The 26,733-nt window shown below is 49.5% G+C and overlaps 1 protein-coding gene and 1 non-coding gene across 3 annotated transcripts in view; both read left to right on the top strand.

The window, feature by feature from the left end:
• The window catches only part of LOC138491389 (autophagy-related protein 16-1-like), a 120,380-nt gene that overhangs the window by 54,059 nt on the left and 39,588 nt on the right, over nt 1–26,733 (top strand). For both annotated transcript variants that reach the window (XM_069617893.1, XM_069617892.1), the window contains 2 exons: nt 4,139–4,244; nt 4,710–4,859. In XM_069617893.1, coding sequence (XP_069473994.1) covers nt 4,139–4,244; nt 4,710–4,859 — 256 coding nt within the window. The remainder of the gene's footprint in view (nt 1–4,138; nt 4,245–4,709; nt 4,860–26,733) is intronic.
• LOC138496879 (small Cajal body-specific RNA 6) lies at nt 4,353–4,615 on the top strand. The gene has a single exon (XR_011278337.1). It is a non-coding gene; the product is annotated as a small Cajal body-specific RNA 6 (non-coding RNA).

The following is a 26,733-nucleotide window of genomic DNA, read 5'->3' as shown; positions in this document are numbered from 1 at the left end:
GTCGCAAGTCGCCCTGTTTCTGGGAGCACAGCTCGACACCGTGGCGCGGCTGGCCTCACCGTCGGAGGAAAGGATAAGGACCATCCTAGGAAAGGTGGCAACGTCTACTGGCCATGGACGTGGCCAAAGTGAGGTCTATCAAGTCCCTCCTCGGAATGATGTCCTCCTGCATTTTATCTGGTGCCCCATTGCAGACTTCGGATGCGGCCCTTGCAAGAATTCCTCAACGGCCACTGGATCCAGACGACGGGCAGCTTCGAGGACAGGATCTCGCTTGACGAAACGTTCCGTCAGGCGATACAATGGTGGGGTGTCCGCGCTCATCTGACACCGGGAACAGGCTTCCTAGCCCCGGCCCACCAGGTGACGGTGACGACGGATGCCTCCCTGGAAGGTGGGGAGCGCACACCGGGGGCCTCCATGAGAGAGGCCTTTGGTGCTCGGAGAAGACTCTCCACATCAACATCTTGGAGATCCGCGCAGTGTTCTGGGCCCTCAGGTCCTTCCTTCCGTCCCTCAAGGGCAAGGTGGTGAGGATCTTCACCGACAACACACCACAATGTTTTACATTCGGAAGCAGGGTGGAACCAGATCCCCTGCCCTGTCCAAGGAAGCCCAGCATCTGTGGCATTGAGCCATTGCACAAGGGATGTTTCTAGTACCCTTTCATCTGGCAGGGATAAAAAACACCATCGCCGACTCACTCAGCAGGGAGCTGCGCTCGTGCCACGAGTGGGAACTGCGCCGGGACCAAGTGGACCGACTCTTCCGACGATGGGGCGAACCCCAGATCGATCTCTTCGCGACGGCGGCGAACTCCAAGTGTTCGTGAGGTTCGCCAGCAGGTTTCCCCAACCGAGGAGCATGGGCAATGCTTTCTCGTTCCCCAGGGACGGCCTGTTACTTTATGCATTGTTGCCGTTGCTACTCCGGCTCAAGAGGTCCCGCTGCAGGGTGATCCTCGTTGCACCGTCGTGGCCGAGGCAGATCTGGTTCCCAGACCTTCTGGACTTGTCAGCGTCCACACCAGTCAAGCTACCGACGGACGCGGATCTTCTCTCCAGAGAAGGGGGCGCCATTCTTCATCACGAACCAGTCGCTGAACTTGCAGGCCTGGCTCCTGCAGCATTAGAGTTTGGAGGATACGACATCCCGACCGACTGCAGAGAGGTTCTTGCAAAGGCCAGGGCATCCTCAACTCTCGTGCTACGGACACAAATGGAAGAGGTTCTCTGTCTGGTGCCGAGCACAGAAGATTAACCCTCTGCGGATTACGGCCCCTCAAGTATTGCCGTACCTACTGTCTTTGGCCAAGGCTGGCCTATCTCACGCCTCCATCAAGGTACATCTGGCTGCCGTCTCACGTTACACCAGAACTACAGGACGGGCGTCCTTGTGGTCTCATCGTCTGGTGAAGGAATTTATGAAAGGACTGTTCCAATCATTCCTGCCGGTAAAGGCCCCTGCCCCGGCGTGGGAGCTCAACGTGGTACTAACTAGGCTCATGTGGGGGGGGGGGCATTCGAGCCTATGCATTCAGTGCCGTTGAAGTGTCTGTCGTGGAAGACAGCATTCCTCGCGGCCATCACCTCTGCACGACGAGTGGGAGAGATCCAGGCCCTGTCTTGCAAGCCTCCATACTTGACTTTTCACGACACGAGGGTGTTGCTGAGGACGTGCCCCTCCTTCATGCCCAAGGTGCCGTCGGACTTCCACCTCAACGAGCCCTTGGTGTTGCCAGTTTTCTTCCCGTCGCCGGCTGAGAGGACTCTGCACTCGCTAGATGTGGCTAGAGCGCTGAAGTTCTACGTGGACCGCACGAAGAGTTTCCGGAAGACATCACGGCTGTTTGTGAACTTTGGACCTGTGAATCAAGGGAAGGCTCTCTCGAAGACTTCCATTTCTAGATGGCTCTCCGGCTGCATCATGCACTGTCACCGGTTGGCAAACCGACTGCTGCCCGGCCGTCCGAGAGCCCATTCGACCAGAGCGATTGCTGCTACTACGGCGTTCCTGTCTGGTGTGCCCCTGCTCGACATCTGCAGGGCTGCTACGTGGACGCACACCTTCGCGAGATTCTACTGCGTCGACCGGGATTCCAGGGAGGAGTCCAGAGTCGGCCAGGCAGTGCTGCGCAACCTGTTCGCCTAAGGTGAGCCTGGTGAGGAGGTAAGAGTTGCTTAATGTTGAGTTGTTGTATTGCTTGATATTGAGCCTTGTGCAACCTCCCTTGGTTGTGCATGTGTATACTGCTATGTATTCTTATATTCATGAGCATGTGAATCTATGCCAGACCCCATGCTGGAGAAGGAACAAGTTACCTGTAACTGTTGTTCTCCAGCATGGGTCTGGCATGGATTCACATGCGAACCCTCCCGCCTACCCCTCTGCGGCTCTTCACTTGGTCATACTGCCACTTCACGTGCTACCAAATCTGAGGATGGCTGCCAGGGGAGGGGATTGGGGAGAGGGCAGTCATTGGCTGGGGGCAGTATGACCCAGAGACCAGTGATTGGTTACTACTGAGAAAGACAGATCCGAAACTAAACTGATACTGATTTTTTTTTATTTTCTTTTCTACACCGAGGATTCCCGGCCTGACGGGGAATATTCATGAGCATGAGAATCCATGCCAGACCCATGCTGGAGAACAACAGTTACAGAAAGTAACTTGTTCCTTCTTACTCATGTAAAAAACGTTTGCTACCCTCACTACTTTCAATGGCTGGTGGCAGTGATTTAATTTTCTTAACCTTGTGCTTTTATCGCAGACTGCATCAGCTGCAGTATAGCACCCATGGATGACCATTGTGTCGAAATGGCCCTGGTCTTTTTTCGCCAGTTTTTGTTTGTGAGGTCGGTCTTCGGTTTTACGCTCTGCGCCAAACCAGGTTTGGCTCCTGTGTTAATTTTTGCCTTTGGTGGGCTTCTGTAATGAAACCTGCCTCTGGCTCCCGTGTATCTGGCAGGGCAGGAAGTGGGGGAGTTGCCCGGCTGGCTGTCCTTGCGGGACAGCCACCCTGCTGTGTGACTGACTGGCTGTGCATCAATGGGAGAAACTGCTTAAAAGCTGAGGGTTTTGGGACTGAAGAGTCGACCACTGGGAAGAAAAACCCAACGAAGAAACCGTGAACAAAGCTTGCTGCATCCTCCTGGATCATTGAACTGCTTGGGGGGAGGGGTGATCATGCTGGAGAAGAAGTCGTCCTGTCCGGAGCTTCTCTTGTCGGGGTCTGGCATGGATTCACATGCTCATGAATATTGGCCGTCGGGCTATGAATCCTCGGTTAAAAAAATAGTTTCACTTACAAATGGTCTTTCTCCTATCAACGAATCAGAGCTCTGGGTCATACTGCCCTCTGTCGGCCCCTCTGGCAGCCATCTTCAGATTTTTTAACGCACATTCCGTTTTTCTTTTTCGTGCTTTTTGCTAGGTTCATTCCAATTTTTGATCAGTTTGAGCCCGTGCGCTCTTTCGTTCCTCATTCGGCAACTCGGATTCCGTTTGGCAAAGTCTTTCAACGCTCATCAAGGGCAGAATTTTAGAGTTTTCCTTTGAAGATTCCAGGTGGGATAAGAGAGTTGACATGGAATCCCCCAGCACTCTGCTTAAGGTGTTGTGCTGGACCCACCTAAGAAAAGGTAAGTAAGATGAAAGTAAGGCATTTTCTTGGGTAGTTCACCCAAGAAAATGTATTTAAACATTAAGAGAAGTCCCATGGACTTTCAGTGGCACTGCGCAAATGTGCTGGCACCATGCAAAAAGCAGATGCCTATGGAGTTTACCAGACTCCATTAAAAAGTAAGAAACCAAAAACAGAGGTAAAATTTTAAAAATGCCTGGAGTCCAGTAAAAGAACTGGAGAGGTCTCTAAGGTTAAAATGAAAATTCTCCCTAACACTTCTCTGCCCTGTATTCTTTACCTTATTACTCAAGCTTATAAAATGTTTACATTTTTAACAATAAAAAGGGAGACGTTCATTGTAACGATTAACAAGTTGCTGCTACCGTTTAAAAGCTATTCCTTCTGGGTTCACGTTGAAACTAGTACTTTGACACTCCCCAGTAGAATTTAAATGCACACATAGCTCTCCCATACCAATATTTTCCTGAGATTTAACTGTTCTTCTCCTGCAGGTATAAAGACTGTGTTTGCTGGTTCGAGCTGTAATGACATTGTCTGCACAGAACAGTGTGTGATGAGTGGCCATTTTGATAAGAAAATCCGTTTTTGGGATATCAGGTGAGCTAGAACTGTCTGCATTGCATTTGTTGGAAGAACTTTTAGAGTGGGCTACACAAGTAAATACATAGTTTCAATTACCTCACTGTGGTCGGTGCTCTTTGTTCAGGTCTGTGATGAACTGTAAAAGGTTTGACTGCCAGCGGATCCCACTCTACCATTTTCCCAGCAGCCCCTCTTCTCCCCCGACATGCTCAGTGTGTGCATTGATTGGGCAGAATGACTGCTGACATATAGGATGTATTCAGCTCATGCCCTCATAAGTGTGCGGGGATGGTGAGAACTGAACCTACATCCAACAACCAATGCACCAGGAAATTATGGTAGACTAAGATCCATGGTGACTGATCACAAGTTTTCAAGCTGAGACCTTGCCATAAGCACATACACTTCTACATCATGTCAAAAAGTACCTTTAGGAAAAATGATGTGAGGGTTAAGCTCAAGATGTTCATTCCATTGTAGGTCAGAGAGCATTGTGCGGGAGTTAGTGCTACAGGGTCGAGTCACAGCTTTGGACCTCAATCCAGACCGATCAGAGCTCTTAAGCTGTTCCCGGGATGACCAACTAAAGATCTATGATTTGCGAGCAAACGCTGACCGCCATAGCTTCAGGTGAGTCTCTGCAATCCTTGTGTTCAGTGCTACCAACTTGTATGCTGCATAATTGTTTTTCTACTTGCTTGTACGCCAGACTCCCCATAATGTGATTCTCAACAAAATGTATTTCCACCAAACCGGTCGTACAGCTGGGTCACAAGGAAAACCTTTGCTGTGAAATGAAGTTCTGCAAACAGCCCGTCATTGATTCTCTTAATATTTGTTGACCAGCTGATCACATTGCTGGACAGGGTTCCAGTCCTTGTTTGACTGCAGGCAGAAGCGAGCACTAAAGGTAGTCCTCCTAAATTATAGCATTAGAAGCTTTGTTCTTCAGATTTCAAGGCAATCTAAAGCTGGACTGAAGCATGTTGGTGTTAGAAAAGACTTTTAACGGTGCACAAAGCATCTTACAATGCAGTGCATGGGGGATACTTTTATATTTCGTGCTGAAACACTTACATTTTATTTATAGCGCGCCTATACACATCACCCTAGACTTTTACCCCCCCCCCCCCCCCCCCCCCCCCCGACTCACAACGGCAGATCTTGCGTCCCATAATGAGGCAGGAGCCTTCAGCTCCATCCCAAGATGGCGGACGCCACCACTGTCTCGACAATACAGCTTGCCAGCACCCGGCTACATTGGTTGGGTGTGCTGGCCACAACTTTAACCTTATTTGCTGCTTCTACGACTTCCTCCCCTGCCTCCAACAATCCAGCAGGCGATGCCAGCCCGTGTCGAAGGCATGAGCCAAGATTGTCTGTGCCGGAAAAAGCTGCCTGCTGCCACCTCACCTAGACTCCAACCACCTTGCTCTCTCCTTGGGCTGGCTCACTTTATCCTGTCTGCACTATCTACCGCCACAGGAGCTGCCACATCACCTGCTGGATCAAACTGTCCTGCCCCATGCTGCCCGACAATGCCAAATGCCTGCCAGTGCACTACTTGGGGAAACCATCGTAGTTACCTTTGGCACAGAATATGCAACGGCCTCACGACAGGTCTTCCTTACCTGTACTTTTGCCTTTGCAACTCCATCTTCTCCTAATGGCTGCCACAATACACCCTTGGTTTCTGCCTTGCACTGTCCATATTCTACCTAATCCCCTCCCATTTAGTTGCCTTGTCCGGCAACAACCTCAATTGATCTAGTCCCCAGCCCCTGTGCATGGCTCTTCAGCATCTGCCCTACCTCTCAACATCACTACATAGGTTCCTAACCTGACATTTAGATAGCACTTTCCTGCCTACGGACGTTGCCTGCAACCTACGTAATTGTTCTTTTTCCTTGCATCCTTGTATAATACTAAATCTGCAACTTACCTGCTATAACCTTGCCTCCTCAGGCTGCCACTCATGATTGCTCGCATACCTGAGGTAGCCCTTGTACCATGTGGCGTAGTGTTAGGGTGAATTCTCAAAAGTGATAATTCCCTTCTATCTTAGAGACCCCCCAGTTCTTTTCACTGGACTTTAGGGCTTTTCTCTCGGGAGGATAGCTCGGTGGCAATGTGCTCGCCTTGGAAGTAAGACGACACAGAGCAAACCACAGGTTCGAGCCCCAGGTCCACGCTTAGAAACCTCTGGGTATTCAGCGTTTTATAAATAACCCATCATATCAATTTCTAACCTGGACAGAGATACCTTTTTCCCACGCTTGTGTATTTTTCGTTGATTTGAACACTTTCTTTAGGTTTTGGCGTCTGACAAACTCCATAGACATCATCTTTTTACATTGTGTCAAACTGCACCTTCAGTGCAGTGACGCATGGAAGTCTTCCAGATTTCCCAAAGGTTTAAATACCTTCTATTGGTTAAACTACTGTTTCCAAGAGCAGTGATGTAAACTTGACTTTAATTACATTTTATAACTTTCTAGACCCAGCACACACCATCTTACCATAGGGTGCTGGAGGGGTTACTTAGTATCCCCTTTTTCTGATGTTTATAACAGTCTGACATCCAGTGGTCACCGCAGAGTATTGCATTTAGTCTTTCGAGAGTCGAAAAGGGGACGTCGGCATAGGCATATCTGTAACACTATCCCTATAGTGACGTGTAGTGTACCCAAAATCCCTCACGCGTCGAGGTCCCTCGGATTGTTTTTTCCCCACCCAGAATACTTGTCACCTTAAGCGGAGCTCGTAAAGAGACATTGCCTTTGTCCCCTCGACCTTTGGTCGATTTGTTTAATTACTGTTATATAATATCACCTACCGGCCCTCTCTTCGGCCGTTCCGGATCGCCACCAAAACTAGACTTTCGATGGACGGTGATCCCATTGGCGCTGCCGACCACGTGGTCAGGCCTTTCGAGGCCTACACAGTAGGGAGAGCAGGGTCCGTGTCGACATTTCTCTCATATACTGAGAATCACTTTCCCTTTCTTCCCCCTTTACTTCTTGGTTGTCGTCATTGGTAACGTCCTCAGCTATGGAGAGGACTCCATTTAGATTTGGCCCTGCTTGTAAAGGCAAGTTCCCATGGAAGGATGAATATAAGCGGTGTAACTGCTGCTTACCCCTCGAGCATGACGAAGCTGGTTGCGCGGCCTGCAAGCTCCTCCGCCCTAAGACTCTGAAGTAGCACCGGGTCAAAAGGTGGGTAGCCTACGCGATGTCGAAGGCTGATTCCTTGCCCACTGCTGCAGCCGCTGAATGTGACTAGGGTGATGGTAACGACCCGACCTCCGTACTGGAGGTTGTAGACCTCTCGACGGAGCGCTCTCGCTCCGCGGCGTCTGTCCCCGGCCCCGATAGGCACGGCTCTGGCCCTGCTTTGGTGGATGTACACCCCGGTGACGCTGACTGACAATTACTCGTCACAAAGCACACAACCCCCGGCCATTCTTCGGCGAAGTCGAAGAAGGCCTCTGCGCCAACGGGGACGCCGCCGGTCCCCGCTGACCATAGGGGTCGGCAGCCCTCACTGCATACACGCCTAGCGACAGGGCCGATTAACACAAAGGGCGCTACCCCTAAACTATTAGGCGCTGGCGAAACGCATCGAAAGAAGGTGTCCATCGACGGCAAGGTTCCGGCTCCGCCAAAAACTCCTCCACTCGATCAGCTCCCGGCTGGGAAGATGGTTGCAGAGCATCGCGAGGATCGTCTCCGATGACGCTCAAACGGCTGGCAAAGGAATCACTGAGGCCTGCGGTGAAAGTCGAGGAGAAACCGAGACCTAGCAAAGGTCCGAGACCTAGCAAAGGTGTGACGGGAGTGCCGGAACCCTCCCCTGAGTCAAAGGAGAGACTCAGAAATTTCCTCCACTTTGTGGGAGAGATCTCGGCATCTGGAGGTGGAGGAACAAGATTTTCCGCCCCGGGATCATTCTGGGTCTTCCCATTGGACCAGGGAAAGATTTTAGTCCTGTATGGACAGGTTGGAAATATTGGTTTCCTTTTCTGAGACACATAAAGGCCAATGGATGAAGCTCTCGGGGCCCTCAAGCTAAGGTTCCAAGACATTTCGACCCACCAGGAAGATGAACTATACATATGACACTGAAGATCAACCCTTATGTCGACACTCGGGACGATAATGAATTAATGGATCCTGGAACCCGCAAGATCCTGTTGGTCTGGGGGGCGGGGGGGTAGACCCCAATAGTTGTGACCCACAGCCATGGCAGTCCCCTGTGTCACCTGACCCTGATGGTGTGGATTTGGCGTCTCTTAGACTACTCCTGTTACTACTCCTGTTAGGGAGCCTTCGCCTGTGGATGATCAGCCAACGTTTAATGCCATGCTATGCAAGGCTCTGGCACACTTTCAGATCGATACGGGGGAGACTATCCCCGAGGTTGATTTTGTGGAGAAAATCAAGGAAAAGCCACCGGCTAGCCAGGCCATTCTGCTTCTCGCCTACATCAAAAGGCGCCTCGTGCCCTCTGTCTACTCCAGCCTTGGTCAGGGGTGTAAACCCACGGATTGAGAAACTTCAGCCCCTCCCCCTCTGATCCTCTATATATTAGAGGCCACTCCATCCCAGACTCTCTGGTGGTGACCACCACGAGGAAGAGGGCGGGGGTTCCTCTATCCACCAAGCACCCCCGGATAAGGAAGGCTCTATGCACTCGGAAAGAGGGTTGCGGCTTTTGCTACGCGTATTGCCAACAATACAACTCTGTTGGCCAGTTGCGCTGATGCCCAGTGGGCCTTGTTGCGCGATGGCCTACAGGAGGTTCCTGAACCACTTCGCACCCGTCTCCTGGCCACGGTTACCGAGGGCACTCAAGTGAACCAGAGCATCATTAAAAATACTTTAGATGCTGCGGAAACGGCTGGCCGTTCGTAGGCCCGGGCGTACTCCTCAAAAGGCATGCATGGCTTAGTAACTCTGGGTTCAAGCCAGAGACTCGGGTGGCCTTCATTAACAAACCCCTGGAGGACTCCAACTTGTTTGGAAAGGCAGTTGATGATGCCCTGGAAACGGCGAAAAAGGAGCTTGAAACCTTGAAGACCCTGCACCAGATCACAAAAACCTCCCAACCGGTGCGGACCTGGTAATGGGCACCTTTTTTGTGACCAACACCAACCTCAACAGCAGTATGCCTCAGGCAGCAACTGGTCCTCTCCTCAAGGAACAAGTAATTGCAACACGCTGTATGCCCAGAGGCCAGCGTCATGGCAAAGGAAAGGGGGTCAGCGCCCTGCTCCTAGAGGCTCCACGGCCGCCGTCACTAAATGACCCGAAAATTCGGGTCCCCTCCCCGGTTGGGAGCCGGTTAACATCTTTTCTCCAGGCATGGGAGGGGATTACCACAAACCGTTGGGTACTGTCGACAATAGCCCACGGTTACTGTATTGAGTTCAGCCGGTCCCCGACATCCAAAGGGAAGACGTCTCACATCAGAACACCTTCTCATCCTTCTTCAGGAAGTAGAATCGCTGCTGAAAAAGGAGCCATAGAGGTCGTGCCTCTTGTCACAGGTAAAGGAGGGTATTTATTCAGTGTACTTCCTTGTACCCCAAAAAGGATCTAACCATGCGCCCTGTATTAGATCTGCGAACAGATTTGTAAAACCTCAAACATTTTGTATGGTGACTCTGCAGGAAACATTTCGTATGGTGACTCTGCGGGAAGTAATTCTCTTCCCCCCCCCCCCCCCCCCCCTCCCCCTCCCACCCCCCGCTCATACGGGAGGATTACACTGGACATGAAAGATGTATACGTTCGTATTTCAATGTTGCCAGCGCACAGGAAGTGCCTCAGGTTCAGGATAGAAGGCAAACACCATCAGTTCAAAGTGCTACCCTTCAGCATAGCCTCAGCACCAAGGGTATTCATGAAAGTACTGGCAGTGGCAGCAGCTCATCTGCGCAGGTCGTCCATTCAGGTTTATCCTTACCTCGACGACTGGCTCATAACAGGGGATTCTTATGAAACATGTTTCTCAAATACCGAAAAGACTATAGACCCCTTGTTCCACCTGGGCTTCTCCATCAACGAAAAGGTCCATTCTAGATCCCAGCCAGGTCAAGCAATTCCTAGGGGCTCTAATTCGAAAAAGGGACGGCCTCGTCTTACCCTCCAACAAGAGGGTCCAAAACGTGCTCTTTCAGATCCCTCAATATGCAGCCGGTCGAGAGGTGAGAGGTACGCAAGGCCATGCAATTGCTAGGAATTATGGCGTCATGTATTTACTTGGTTCCTCACGCGCCTGCGCCCAATGCAAGAGTGGCTCAACAGCCAGTGGTGTCAGGCCAGCGGACAATGGGATGATCTAGTGGTGGTCGAGGGAGAACCTTGTGAAGGGGAACTCCTTCACCACCCCCGCAGTGGAAGCCACTCTAACCACAGACTCATCCCTCACAGGATGGGGGGGGGGGGGCTCACCTGTCCCATCAGACTGCGCACAGAGTTTGGACTTCAAGTGTGGCGTCCAACCATATAAACCTTCTGGAATTGTTGCCGGTCTTCAAAGCACTGATTTCTTGACACATCTACAAGAAAAGACAGTGCTGATCCTCACGGACAGCACCACGGCCATGTACTACCTGAACAAGCAGGGGGGCACTCGCTCTCCTGTACTGTCCAAGCTGTCCCAGAACATCTGGAAGTGGGCTCTCAAACACATGTTCCTGTTATCACAACCTGTACCAGGAAACTCTATCTTCTGGCAGACTGACTCGACAGAGACTTCCCTCTACCCACAGAGTACGAATGGCGTTTACACAGAGATCGTCTCCAGCGTTTTTGCAGATTGGGGCTTCCACGAGATCGACTTGTTCGCAATTCTGGAGAACGCCCAATGTCAAGATTACGTCTCCGGGTAACCCCAGAACTGCTCCAAGGGAAACAGACTCTGGATAACATGGTCTGGGAAATTTGTCTAAGCTCGCCAGCCCCGGAGCCGCCCCCCCCCCCCCACCCCCCCCCCCGATCCCCCTCCCCCCCTCCTGACTCCACTTCTCAACAATGATACTGGTGGCCCCCATGTGGGCTCGCCAACCCTGGTTTGCTCATCTGATGGAGATGTCACTATCTCCTCCAGTGAAACTACCATGCCCATACAACATGTCGCAGGACAGGGGCCGGATGCTGCACCCATGCCCGCAGACCCTGAACTTGGCAGCCTGGCTCCTGAGGTCATAGAATTTGGACTTTTGCAGCTCCCTCAGAGATGCATGGACATTCTCAGGGAGGCTAGGAAACCGAACACTCGTTACTGCTACTCCAGTAAGTGGAAACGGTTTGTCATCTGGTGTACATCAACCCGGTTGACTGCTCTCCCACGCATATTCTTTTATACCTGACTCACTCACTGGACACGGGTTTAGTCTTGAATTCCATTAAGTTCACCTAGCTGCACTCTCCACCTACACTACGTCACAACATAAGGTGTCATGGTGGAAGGTTCCAGTTATTAAAGCCTTCATGGAGGGAGTGAAAAGAATTTGCCCTCCTACATGTAACCCAGCTCCCAGATGGGACCTGAAAGTCGTGTTAACCAGGCTAATTGGCTCCCCCTTTGAGCCCATGCATATAGAGCGAGCCTTAAGGCTCTCACTCTTAAGACTGCTTTCTTAATAGCCATCACCTCCATTAGGAGAGTGAGAGCGCTTGTAGTTCACTCAATCTTGGACCCCTTTGTAACCAGAAAGATAAGGTGGTTCTACGCACACACCCTAGGTTTGCACCTAAATTCATTTCAAAGTTCCATGTCAACTAGTCAATGGAACTACCAACCTTCTTTCAGAATCCATCAAACTTGGGAGAGAAGAGCCTGCACACACTTGATGTGCACAGGGTGGGCATGTGAAAGACTAATCAGTTCTTTGTCTCAGTGGCGGCAGGAAGAGGAGGAGATGCAGTTTCCAAATCCACTAGATCTAGATGGATTGTCCAGTGCCCTTCATGTCTAGAGCACATTCTACTCAAGGCACTGGGGCATTCATTGCAAATGTTCCCCTCAGTCCATTTGCAAATCGGCAACCTGGAGTTCTGTACACACATTTATAAAACACTATTGTCTAGATGCTCATTGTAGATCTGATTCACAGGTGGGACAAGCAGTACTAAGACATCTTTTGTCTAGTGTTCCTTCTCACAACCCAACTCCTGCTCGCTAGTCTATGCACAGCATGTGATTCTAAGCAGATTAACACACATCAGAAGACCTGCATTACTTACCGTAAAAGCATTTCTGATGATTGTATCTGCTTAAATTCTCATGCTCCCACCCTTCCTCCCCGCCCGGATGGAAGGAACATAGACGTCCTATTACTTTTCTCTCTTTTCTGTCCTTACTCACGTTAGTCATAAGGTTCCCTCATGGCAATAAAAATGCAATCGGAGGGACCTCGACACGTGAGGGATTTTGGGTACACTACACGTCACTATAGGTATAGTGTTAGACTCCCCTATGCCAACGTCCGCTTTCTACTCTCGAAAGACAGTATGTAATAATCGCGGTGACCATTGGATGTCGGACTATATGCACAGCATGTGAATCTAAGCAGATACAATCATCAGAAATGCTTTTATGGTAAGTAATGCATGTTATCTAGTGGGGGTGGTTGGGGGGGGGGGGGGGTGGTTGGGAGGTGGGGGTTCAGCCAACATGGAGGCACACACATAGCTCAGTTACAAGGAACTGAGCTGTGCGCTCTAGTCTTTTGGGTGTGGCAGACCTGGGACTATTTTACTTGGACTACTTTACATGAGACTATTTAAACCACACCCAAACAGCAGAACATGCTTTGCGTTATTCTGCTGTGGGCAGCATAACGCTCACCGTGTCCAGTTCTTTGATGCCAGCTTACCTGAAACCAAGGACCTGCAGAGATGAAAAAGCACTACAAAACTTACCTGGAACAGTATCCTCACCTGAAGGTATGAACTCCCATCATCCCGCACCGCATGCATCCTGCAATACCATAACCCTGAAAGAGGAGAAAGAAAGACCGCATTAGTAAGAGTTTACTCACGTTTCCTCCCAAATGAAGAAAGCCACACAATTCTTACCTGTGTAGTCATCTCCTGGTCCGTATCATTGCTGGAACATTACGGCGCTCGGCGAGGGACATGGCAACCTGCAAGGAGAGAAGACACAGGTTAGCAATATAAAAGGTGAAACGGCGCCACGCATTGCACATTACTCCCCGGACAGCATTGCGCACACCACACTTTCGCCTACCGGCCCTTGCTCATCTTCAAACTGCATGACAACAACACAAATACCTTTCCATACCTAAAAGGAAAGAAGCAAGACATTATTATTCGAACTAAGAGGAACATAAAAACTGCATATAAAGACTGTAAAGCGGCAAACCTACGGAGTCGCAGCAGGCTTGGATTCCCCAGGGGGCTTGCACCAGTGAAGTAACTTGGTCGCTGCTCGCCCCCCACATCTACGCGCCCCTGCCACGAGGAGCAGGACAGGGAATTGGGGGGGCGCAGACACCTGCACTGGGACGGTCAAAACTTGAAACCGGCAAACTTCACTTTCAGTGGCTGTTCAGTGTTTCAGTTCCACGCGTCTACCGCAAATGGCAACACTGCGGTTCTTGGCTGTCAAGATGGACTTTCCTTGCTTCTGGGGTCCCGCACTCTTGTTGATGGGGTCCAGGCTCGGTTAGTCCTGCTTCCTGGAGCTCTAGGCCAGCTTAAAAGCAACGCACACAGGTGTTTCTCTCCTTGGTTATACGGTTTCCAGCGGCAACTATGTGGAAATTCAACCAGCTCAGAGATGGATGTCCAGGTGGCTTACTTTGGAGTTGGTTGGTCCCACCAACTCGAGGGGAAAAGTCGTCCTTGCATTGGCTTCTGTTGATAAGAACTTGGCGTTTCGACACTGCACCGGGCAAACAAACGGTCCAGGAGTTGCAGCATGTGTCCTCTTCAAGTTCTTCTTCGGTTCCTACATCCATGGTCGACTCTGCCTTCCAAGCCAAAAGCCTCGACTTTTATTCAGTTCTCTCCCATTAATTCCAGCCTAGCTGTCAGTCACCCAGCAGGGTGGCTGTCCTTGCCGGCCAGTCACCACAGAGTGCATTTGGGTCTCCTAGGAGACTAAGCACAGGGAGTTTCAGGTACCTCCCTCACTTCCTGCCCACCCCAGACACCCTGGAGCCAGAGGCGGGCTTCACTCATGCATCCTGCCAAAAGCAAAGCTAACAATGGGGCCAGACCTAGTAAATCTCAGGGAGGACCTTTCCGCAAAAAAAGGACCGGGGCAATTTTTACAAAAAATGGCACCCTTGGGTGCTTTACTGCAGCTGTTTAACGCAGCTCGCAGTGAATGCACACCACGGTAGTTAAAACGAAACCACTTCCACCAGCCATTCAGTGAGGAAAGGGTAACACAAAAAATGTTACATGAGAAGCTAGACAAAGGGGATACTAGGTAACCCCTCCAGCACCCTATTGTAAGATGGTATGTGCTGGGTCTAGAAAGTTACAAATGTAAGTAAAGTTAATTTCACTGCTCTGGGAAACCCAGAGAAGGTATTCAAACCGTTGGGCAATCTGAAAGACTTCCCTATGCCCCTGCACTGAAGGTGCTGTGACACAATGTAAAAGATGATGCCTATGGAGTTTGTCAGACCCCATAACCAAAGAAAGAGTTAAAAATTACATTAAAACATATGAGTGGGGAAAAAAGGTCTCACTGTCCAAGTAATAAAAAAAAAAAAAAAAATCCAAGTCCTCAAAATCCAGCAAAGTTGCTTGGGGTCTCTAAGGTGGAGGGAATTGGCACATTTCTGAGAATTCTCCCTAACCTAGACGAAGAAATCCAAAGAAAAATTTGGAAGAGACGCTCGCTGCAACTCCTGGACCGTTGGTTTGCCCGATTAAGCCCTTCTGCAGTGCTGAAACTCTGAATTCGCCCCGAATAGAGAAGCCCTGCAAAGGGCGTTCTCGCCCCTTGGGTTGGTGGGACCCATCGACCCCCAAGATGAACTCCTCTGGAAATCCTCTCGGAGCTGGCTGTACTTCCATTGGTGCTAGACGAACACCAGAATAAAGTGTAGTCTTTAAGTCGGACCCGAGCTCCAGGAAGATCCTCCGGGCTCCCATGAAGCAGGACTGACCAAGCTTGAGCCACCTCAACAGAGTGCTAGACCCCAGATGCGAGGAAAGCCCGTAAGGTATCTGAGAAGTGCGGTGGTGCTATCTGCGAGAAGCTGAAACCGCAAAGTGCTGCTGATCTGAAGTTTGCCCATTGCAGCCGCCGACCTTCAATTCGTAGTGCAGGAGTCCCCAGGCGTCCTCACTCTTGTCCCCATGACTGAGGACCAGGAACAGGATCTGCCATATTACAACTGGAACAGAAGCCAGCTGGAACACATTTCTTCAGACCTAAGGTGCTGTAAACTAAGGGGTACTTGCCTCTTGTCATGTAGCCTTGCTAGGTCTCAGTCGAAACTTTGTCTTGGTTGCCCTTGTGCAGAGTTGCTTGCAGCTTTGCCCCCCCCCCCCCCCCCCACAAGCCTCCCAGCTTGTGGCACAAGTGATTTCATTTTCTAAAAAGCTTTCTAAAACACTGCAGGACTTTTTACTTACCTTCAAGAAATGCTTTGGCTCCCCTAGACTTTTGCTCAATTGACATTGGCTGTCCTGGCTCCCTGAGACTCCTAACCTCTGACTGTGCTTTACCTAGCCTCAAAAAAAATGTAACGCATTCTAGAACTTGTTTAGCTGGGAATGGGTTCATTTACTTTGCATTGGGGGTTCAAAAAGTACTTGCTTAAGAATATTTTGTTAACCTTTTGTTTTATTCCCTAAACATTTTCCTTTTGACACCAAACTCAGTATTTCTCTAGTGTACCAGTGATTTCTGATGCTTGTTAATCTGCTTAGAATCACATGATGTGCATATAGTCTGCCATCCAGTGGTCACTGCAGAATATTGCATCTTAGTCTTGCGAGAATCTAAAGGGGACATCGACCGGGGCGAGCCTGTAACACTATCCGTGACGTGCGTCGAGGTACTTCAGATTGCTTTTTTCCGCTCAGCATACTGGTCGCCTTAAGTGGAGCTCGTCCAGAGACATTGTTAATTGTTCCATCGACCCTTGTTAGATTATATTAAAGATCACCCTGACCGTGCTTCCTATCGACGGCTGTTCCAGATCTCCGCCGAAACCTCCAACGGACTTTCGACGGGCGGTGATCCAGTCGGCGTTGCCGACCACTTGGCTGGGCCTTCCAGCCAGCCTACACAGTAGGGAGAGTGGGGTTGGAGTGGACATTTCTGTACAATGTGAGAATGCCTTTCTCTTTCCTCCCTGGTCGTCACTTTCCCTATCCTCAGCTATGGAGAGGACTCCATTTAGGTTTTTCCCCATTTGGAAGGGCAAATTTCCTTGGAGAGATGAGCATCGACCGTTGCTTGCCTCTCGATCACGGCGAGGACGGTTGTGTGGCTTCAAAGCTCCTCCGTCCAAAGACCTTGCAGGAGCGACGTGTCAAGCAGTGGGCGACCCACTGGATGTCAAAGGCAGAGTTCTCCCGCTGCCACAACTGACAGTTGCGACAAGGGCATCGGTGACGAGCAGGCCTCCGATTCGGAGGTTGTTGACCTTTCAATGGCTTGGGCACTGCTATGCGGACTGTACACCCCGACGACAAAGACTAACATTCTAAACTCACTAAACACAACCCCCAAGCCAGTCTTTGACAAAGTCGAAGAAGACCACAGAGCCAACTGGCACACCGGAAGTTTTCAGCCGTGCCCAGCGACCACCAGTATCGGATGCGCCTAGCGATCGGGCACTCTAAATTGAAGGGCGCTACCCCCAATATTCCAAAAACCGTTGAGGCGCATCGTAAGAAGGCGTCTGCCGACGACAAGGCCCCGGTTCCGCCGAAGACTGTACAACCACAGGCCCAGGCTACACGTCTCACTACTGCGGAGTACGTTACCGAAAGCAATGCAAGAATTGTTTCGGCGGACACTCCGAAGCGTCAGTCAAGGGATTTGCCGACTCGTACGTGAAAGCCCAAGGATTTGTCGAAATCCAAAGATGGGGCTTAAGGAAATACTGGAACCCTCCGCCAAGCATAAGAAGCACAGTGACACGCAACCTCTTTTCTGAGGACGAAGAAGGTATTTCTTCAGTGTTCAGACAATAATCTCAGCGTTTAGCATCGGAGCCTTTACAAGAGCCCTTTCCACCTTTAGACCCCATCTAGGTCTTCTGTTTGGACTAGGGAAAAATTTGAGATTAGTATGGCAAGGCTTGACAGGTTTGTAGCCCTCTCAGAGCAATCCACCACCAAAAGACCACAGGAAGAAGGCCTTTTGAACCCCCGTAGCTAAATTTCCAAGACTCTTCGATTCCCTCTCATGAGGAGGATGTGTACACTTCTGAGGAGGTTCCTGCTGACACTCGGGATGATGATTTCATTGGTACTGAGGATATGCATGACCACATATAGTGGGCTGCCGGGGGGGGACCGGATATGGGTGACCCGAATATGGGTGACCCTCAGCCATTTCAGTCTCCAAATCCTTCTCCAGATCCTGCGCAAAACAGAACATTTCAAGATCGCCACCGATGAAGCTGTTCCTGAGGCTGACTTTGTGGAGGACATTCTTAAAGAGAAACCGCCGGCCAGCCAGGCTGTTCCCGCCCCCAACCCCCCCCCCCCCCCACGCCTGCCTCTAATTTCCCCTTTATATCAGAGGTCACTCCACCCCAGACTCACTGGTGGTGACCACTACAAGGAAAAGGACAGGGTTCCCCTGTCAACTGGTAAAACACCACAACCCAATTCCCCCCCCCCCCCCCCCCTCACCCCACAGATCGTAAAAGACTCTATGCCCTAGGAAAGAGGGTCACGGCTGCAGCAGCTTTTTATACACGCATCGCTAACAATACTCTGTTAGCCAGCTATGCGGACGCTGAATGGGCCATGTAACAGGAAGGCCTGCAGGAGGTTCCTGAACCGCTACGGACTCTTCTGTCCACGGTAACCGAGGCAGACAAGTAAACCAAAGTATACTCCAGAACACTTTGGATTCTGCTGAGACAGCGGGTCGATCTTTAGCTCTGGGGACCCTCCTTAAGAGACATGCATGGCTAAGAAACTCTGTGTTCAATCCCGAAAGTCGAGCGTCACTTGTTAATAAACCCTTGGATGAATCAAACCTATTTCGAAGCGCGGTTGATGAAGCTCTCGAGTCTGCAAAGGAACACGACACCCTGAAGACGCTAGATCGATTCACACAAGCCCTCCATGTGGCGAGGATCTGGGTCCAGATGCCTTTTTCGTGGCCAGCGCTTCCCTCGAAACCAGTCCACCTCAGGAAATAATTGGTCCTCTTCACAAGGAACCAGCAGATACACCACCCCGTATCCCCAAAGGGATCAGTGTTGTGGGAAAGGAAGGGGCTGGAACTCTATCCCCAGAGGCTCCCTGGCCTCAGGTTCAAAATGACGTGAAGATTCGGGTCCCCTCCCATGCCTCCCCGGTCGGGGGCAAGCTAACAACATTCCTTCCATTCCATCATACCTACAGACCCGTGGGTGCTGAAGACTGTGGCCCACGGGTACCCAACGTTCAGACCTCCATGCGCAAGACGACGGACGCCAGACTCTCTGCGTATCCTTTTTCAGGTGGTCGAGACACTACAAGAAAAGGGAGCCATAGAGGTCGTACCTCTATCACAGGTATGATATGGCATTTATAACGCGCCTATACAAAAGTGCTTCAAGGCAAGGGACGGGGAACAGAGGAAAGACAGACGACGATCCTACTAGCCCAGGTGTCATTCAGATCTCGAAAGTGCAGGGGGGGAGAGGAAAGTGCAGTAAATGGGATAATAGAATAAATAGCAATAGTAAAGTACAGCCAGCAGGTGGCAAGTGTGCAGGCATCGGGTGTCAAGTGCTGGTAGTGGTACTGTAGGGATACAGAATACAGCCCCCAAGTGCGGGGTTGCCAGGGGGACAGGGCAGGTGGACGACTGGCGGAGGAAGGGACCTGTGCCCGAGATCAGATTGTGTCCAGGTATCAGCCAGGAAATCAGCATGGGAGAGGAGGAGAAAGCGGAAGCAAAGAGGTTTTGAGGTGCTTCTGGAACCGGAGATGGTTCTCAAGTTTCAGGGGGGGCAGGGATGCAGTTCCATATGGAGTCCCCAGCCGAGGAAAGTGATCTACCACCAACTTGTTTGAAGTAGTGACTGACCTTGAGGGAGTTGGAGGCGGATGAGCGAAGAGCTCGAGGGAAGAGAGTTGAAGGTATTGAGGCTCCAGAAGGCCTTGTGGACAATGCAGAGGGCTTTGAACTTGATCCTCGCAGCTACTGGGAGCCAGTGCAGAGATTTTAGTCCTAGAGCGATACGATCCCTGGGTTTGAGGCCAAGGACAAGTCTCGCAGTCCGGTTCTGGATAGGTTGCAGAACACGGAGAGTAGAAGCAGGTAGATTTAGAAAGACGCTGTTGCAATGGTCGAGCCTAGAGAGAACCAGAGCTCTGGAGACTGTGAGCTTCTGGGGGGGGGAGGAAAGGCAGAATACCTTGGTGGTATGGTGCAGCTGGTAGTGTGACTTCCTAGAGACGTGAGAGATGTGAGGAGAGAGCCAGAGACTCAGGCCTCCCGGATAAATAAACACGTAAAAGTAACACTTATTGGTAAGGCTGTCGATGACTCCTTAGACGGCCAAGAAGGAACATGAGACGTTGAAATTGCTCATCCAAATTACAGCCAAGCCCTTTAAACAGCGGGGAAGTTAAAACTCTTTCGATGTCAGTCGTTCTCCCCATGGTTAATACGGCACTGGAGGTACCCATGGTCCTCTGACCAGGCTCATCTGGCAACAGCCAGTATCGGCAAAGAGGACAACGCAGAGGCTTGAGTAGAGGCAGAAACGCCACCCAAAGAGGCTCCCTAGCCTCTGCCTCGAAGTGACTCGCCAATCTGGGTGCCCTCCCATGCCCCACCGTCGGAGGACGTTTAACATTTAATTTCATGCATGTGAAGGGGATCACATCAGACCAGTGGGTGCTGAAGACTGATGTCGCCCACAGTAATTGCATCGAGTTCCACCGGCCACCTTGATACTACCCGCCAAAGAGCAGATGCCCATCAACGGCACACCTGCACATCCTGCTGGAAGAGGTGCAGATCCTTTTGGAAAAGGTTGCTGTAGAAGATTCACCAGGTAAATGAGGGTATTTATTCAGTGTACTTCCTTGTACCCAAAAAGTATCTCACCGTGTTAGATCTGTGCCCAGCGAACAAATGTGAAACTGCAAAATTACCAAATTACAACATTACAGGAAGTAATCCCACTGCTGGTGCAGGGAGATTACATGGCCGCATTGGATATGAAAGATGCATACTTTGCTATTTCAATGTTGCCGGCACACAACGCACGTCACTATAGGGATAGTGTTTCAGACACGCCTTGTTGACGTCCCTTTTCGACTACGAAAAACAAAATGCAATACTCCGCAGTGACCACTGGATGTCGGACCTATGCACAGCATGTGAATCTAAGCAGATACAACCATTAGAAATGCTTTTACGGTAAGTAATGCATTGTCTTCTCAGTTCAAGGTTCTTCCCTTCGGCCTCGCCTCAGCCAACGGTGTTCACGAAGGTACTGGTGGTAGTAGCTGCTCACCTGTACAGGCAGTCCATTCCGGTCTATCCATACCTAGACGACTGGCTCATAAGAGGATTCAAATGGAACATGCCTAACAATACCCAGAAGAGGGTAGATCGCCTCTTCAGCCTAGGCTTCTTGATCAACGAGAAAAAGTCCAGTCTGAACACCAGCCAGGTAAAACTATTTTTGGGGGCTCTGATTCGGAGCTAGTCTTTCCCTCTGAGGTTCCAAAACATGCTGTCCAAATCCCTCACTATGTAGCCAGTCACGAGGTGACCATACACAAAGCCATGTGACTGTTAGGAATGATGGCCTCCTGCAAATATCTAGTTCCTCACGCTCGTTTGCACATGCGCCCCATGCAAGAGTGGCTCTCGAGCCAATGGTGTCAGTCCAGCAGACAAGGGGGCGGTTTAGTGGTTATTTGGGCAGCCCTCGTTCAGTCTCTGCAGTGGTGGTCAAGGGGAAAACCTTCTGCAGGGAAAGGCCTTCACTACCCCCGCAGTATAAGCCACTCTTACCACAGACTCTTCTCTGACTGGGTTGGCAGGCTCACCTTCAACAGAGTGTACGGTGTGTGGTCCCCAGCGGTAGCGTCCAATCACATAAAGCTATTGCTAATAGTTTTGAAGGCCCTGAAAGCTTTTCAAACGCACCTCCAGGGGAAGACGGTTCTAGTCCGCACGGGACAATACTAGAGCCATGTATTACCTGAACTGTCAAGTTTCCTGGCTGTGCGCAGAGGCAGCACGTACACCTGCCTCCCCGTTGGGTCTTGGTGCCTGGACAATTACCACAGGCCTCCGTAACCCGCCGGGGAAAGAGGGTTAGGGTCTGCTGGCTTGGATAGGTAGGGGGATTTAGGATAACCGGGTTGAAGGTTAGGGAGTGGTATTGGATGGGTTGGGGTTTATGGGAAGTCTTCTGGCTCCCTCCTGGGTGCCTATAGTCATCTGTCTCCACCCACACTCTTGCATACACTTTTGTCTGCTTGAGGAATTGCAGGCTTACCACCTGATACTGAACAATTGGTAATGTGAATCCTCTAATTGGTTCATTTAGAATAGCATTAGCACATGCCCTTTAGCACATCCCTTTTGCAGTGGATACTTTAGAGTTTACATACACTCAAACATGTGCTCCAAACCTGAATTTAGACATTGGTTCACAGTGGCTGTTTAAGAGTTACAACCACACATGAAATGCAACAAGAAACAAGATTAGGGAACTTGGCTTCGTATTGTGCTGCAGTAGCGTTAGATCAGCTACAGGCTTTGGTCCACTGCTTGTAATGAAATGATGGATGCTGCTACAAGAAATCAGAAGTATGTGAGTCTGCGTTGCCGTACAACGTTTCAGTTACACATTATGAGCCCACTACATGCAGATGTAGGCTAATGACAGTGCCGGTGCCCCGACACACAAACGCACTTATGTGTTGCTGTTGTGAATTCGGACCTCGACGTGTGATGGATTACACTAAACATCAGGGGTGGTGTTAATCACACCATATCAATGTTTCCTTTCGATCTTCTAAAGAAAGATGCAATACTCTGTGATTACCACTAGATGTCGGACTGTATGCACTGCATGTGAAGCAAAGCAGATACAATCATCAGAAATGCTATTACGATGAGTAATGCCTGTCATATACTGTTTAGATGGGCAAAGCATCTTTTAAACACTTCAAGGCAGAATCCTTTTCCTTACCAGTCCTTCCCTATTATATTGCATTAGTTCTCCGAGGCAGAATAGGGACCATAGTGGTCTAGGAGCCATCTGTAGGCCGGGGTCAGATCGTGTTCCTGTGGAAGTCTCTGCAAAACAAGTAGTTCACTTCTAAGTTAGTCCAGGGACTGGAGGACACCCTGGGAGGATTCCAGCAGTGGGCCTGGATGAGAGGATTCACAATCACCCGAAACTCCCCAAAGCTACAGAGGAATCACAAAAGGCTTCAAGGTGAGTAATACCCCAGCCAACACAATACCTCCGCACGTCAGGATCTGCAGCCAAAAAAACTGGTAGATAAATTCCTTGTAGTGAAGACAGGACAATGGAAGGGAATTCACAGCAGAGATCAACAGGGAAGTCTCCAGGCAAGGATTTCTTTGCAGCTGGATGCGGTTCTGTGGTTTTGGTGCCCTGTTAGCCAGATTAACTGTTTGTTTCTCATCACTCTTTCCTACACTCTGGTGAGGGGACTTTAGGGATTCTAATCGTGTCTCTGGCAACCCAGTAGGAGGCCAAGTTTCAGACGGCTTCAGTTCATGCACCGCACAATGGCTTGAGGTCCCATAGTATTGGGTTATTGCAGCCCAGCAAGGTTGCAGCATTTTGTAGGATGGCTCAGGTCTACTTGAGACTAGTGAATCTCACCAACCTCTGGGTAGGAGTCGTGGCGTCGGAACCCCCAGGTCCCTGGAAATTGCTACGTCTGTTGTTTCTTCAGCTTCCACTTCGGTTTCAGCTCCAGTGGTCGACTTGTCAGCAGCTTCCAGGTTTGGAGTATTTAACAGGAACTGCAGCACAACTTCTGCATTCTCTCCCTCATTTTACAGCCATAAAAACCAAGCTGTTTGTCTGACCTACCTACCTGCCATGATTCCTGCATGCAGACGAATGTCACATGTAACCACGCTTGGTTTCCTTTTCGGTAACTAAGTACCTTATGTATTCATAATCCTGCCTACACTTTCATGTAATAGCGCCTCGATGCCTATGGGCAGCAGTGCGCTCTACAAATGTAAAAATAAAAAAATAAACAGCCAGGGGTGGTCTGGCTGTCCAATCAGAACAAATTCCACCACAACGTTTGTTCATTTGTGGATTTAAACTGTTTGCAAATGCAGAGACGGTATCTTCGAATTGAATGATCAAATTGATGCAAGAGGCACATGACATAACTATATGCAACAACTCTGTCGAATAAAAGGTCTCCCAAAATATGTGAATTTCAGAAGCTGGGTTGTAAAAACTGCAAAGCTGCACCATAAGGGTTTTGAGGTTTACAGTTTAACTTGATATTTCCTCATTGAATTGATGTTAACATAAAGCTCCAAGCCCTGATGATGGCAATATAGCTAATCATTGTGATCTGTTTAATACTGAGGAGAATTGGTGGTTACCACCTTTGGATCTGCACAAGTTCCATATAAAATGGATACCTGTTTGTAACCATTTTTATTTGAGTGTTATTTCTGAGTTTTATGTTGATGAAGGGTGCTTTTAACCCAGTCAATAATAAATTACGTTCACGTTGATAAAGTATTATGGAACTGTTTGAGAAATATGGAAGTATAATTTTGTTAAACTACAGAATTTTATAATGGGACATCCGTCCAGCATGCAACTGGGTTACCTGTTGGCGACAACAGGTTTGTTTATTTTATTTGTATAGCGCTCCAGACCCGTGGGTAGATGTGCGCATAAAGAGTTCAGTTACAGGAATGAGGTATGCATTATACATGGTGCAACAATTACAAATTACAGCAATTTACATTATTTACAAAACTTCAGCAGGTTCATAGATTCAGAGGTGCTCGCTACTCTTTGTTCAGCGAATAACCTGTTTCCTAAAGCTTGGGAAGGACTCGATGGTTTTGATATTGAGGGGTAGGGAGTTCCAGAGAAGTGAGGCAAGCACTGTGAAACTGGAGCCGCCTGCTCTATTTAATGTGAATCTAGGCACTACCAAGCATAAGGAGTTGGATGACCTGGTGATTCTGGGAGCGGATTTCATAGTGAATTTGTTGGTGAGATATGGTGGGGCTAGGTTGTTTAAGGCTTTGTAGGTGAGGCAGATGGTTTTGAGGTCCATTTTTTTGTTTTATTGAGAGCCATTTGCATGCTTTCCTAGTTGTGGAAATGTGCTCTCCTCTTTGGATGTTTAGTGCTGCGCGCAATGCGTTCTTCTGGAGAACTTGGAGTTTAATTATTGATTGGTTGGCACCTAGGTATAGGCTGTTACAATAGTCCAGTTTGGACTGTATGAGTGCTCTGGCAAGTGTGAGGCAGCTATGGGGCGAGAGGAAAGGTCTGCAGGCTCTTATTAGTTTGCCAGTGGCTGATGCGGTCATATTAGTTTGTTTGGTGAGGTTAGTGTTGGCATCAAAGTAAAAGCCTAGGGTTTTCACACTATTAACAATGGGGATGGTGCTACCATCGATAATGTTTTTGTAGTGAGGACTGAGTTTGGACAGGTTGCTGGGAGAGCCGACTAGGAGAAGCTCTGTCTTGTCATCATTTAGACAGGCCGTGAGTGGCCAACCATGCCTGAATGATGGAGAAGATTTCATTGATTCGGGTGGCGTCTGTGTTGTAGTTGCCTGAGATGGTCAGGAGTATCTGGGTGTTGTCTGCATAGTTAGTGTAGGTGACACCCAGGTGGTCCAGTTTGTTGAATGGTGGCTTTGTAAATATGTTGTACAAAGTCGGAGACACAAGAGCCTTGTGGGACTCCGCATGTGATGGGATGGGGTCTGCTGCTGATGTGGTGGAGAAGGCTCTCATGGTTCTGTTCGCTAGGAAGGATTGTATCCAGGAGGTGGCTGAGGGGGAGAAATGTGCTGTGCTGGATAGTTGGCTGCAGATTTCATGATCGACTAAATCGAAGGCTGCCGAGGGGTCTAGTAGGAGTAGGATAGCGGCCTTGCCTTTGTCTTTAATTTCATCAATCTGGCTTTTGAGGTCCACAAGGGCAGTTTATGTACCATGTAGAGTAGAGGTCTGAAGCCAGATTGACGTATAACTAGGAGTTGGTTGGATTCTAGATGCTCCTGGATTTGGAGGTAAGCGATTTTGTCCAATATTTTTAGCAGGAATGGGACTGTTGTGATGGGTCTATAGTTAGTGGGTATGGCTGGGTCGAGTGATTGTTTTTTTTAGCAGGGGTAGAACCCAGGATTGTTTTAGGTTGCTAGGGACTGAGTTATTAGCTAAGGAGAGGTTGATCACTTTAGTGATGAAAGGGGAGAGGTCTCTGGCTGCATCTTTTATTATCTGGGCGGGACAGCTGTCCCCTTTGTAATTAGATGGTTTTAAGGGGGAGATGATTTTTTGGACTTCTGTAGTGACTTTTTTTAAAGGTGAAGCATGTTTTAAGTTCGGTCGGTGGGGATGAGCTTGGCTGGTAGACTTACTACTAAAGAGTTGTTGGCGTTTGTCCTCAATTTTAGTTTGGAGTCCTATGATTTGGAGTTATGGGCGCTCTGGATGCTGGTGCATCAAGGCTTGTCTTTTATGCAGGTGTCTGTGGGTGGATTTGGGTTCTCTAGTGCCTTTAGAAATTTGAAGAGTTCTTTAGTGGAAGAGCCTACCTGATCTATCCTGACGTTGTAAGCATCTTTTTTGGTGTGAATTATCTCCTTTTTGTATAGGGCGGATGTATTCCTGAGGTTGGATTTGTTTTCCACAGATGGGTTAGTTTTCCATATGAGTTCTAGTTTAGCTTTGTTTCCTGAGTAGTTTAAGTTCTGGGGTGTACCATGAATTTAAATGGGCTATTGGTTTACTTTTGCGTAGTTTTAGGGGGGCAATGGTATCGATGGCATTGGCCATGGACTCGTTGAAGGTGTCAACCAGTAGGTTTAGTTCAGCATTGGCCGGTAGTGCATTTAGGGCTGGTAGGACCAGTGGTAGCAAGGTCTGGTTGAATTGGTTGAATTTGTGTTGTATTTGAGTCTCTATAGGCCTGGAGACTATACCCAGCTGCACCGGGAGCTACACTTAGCATTGGAACTTATAACCCCATGGGAATTTTGGAAGTGTATCTGGGTTGCATCAGTAGTGCCCCTCTCCCTTGTGAATAGCTTGTCTTGT

Source organism: Ambystoma mexicanum, chromosome 10 (assembly GCF_040938575.1).
Source record: "Ambystoma mexicanum isolate Mex_15411 chromosome 10, UKY_AmexF1_1, whole genome shotgun sequence".
Classification (NCBI taxonomy): domain Eukaryota; kingdom Metazoa; phylum Chordata; class Amphibia; order Caudata; family Ambystomatidae; genus Ambystoma; species Ambystoma mexicanum.
Note: the sequence above shows the minus strand (reverse complement) of the source record. Positions and strands in the feature narration are given on the sequence as shown.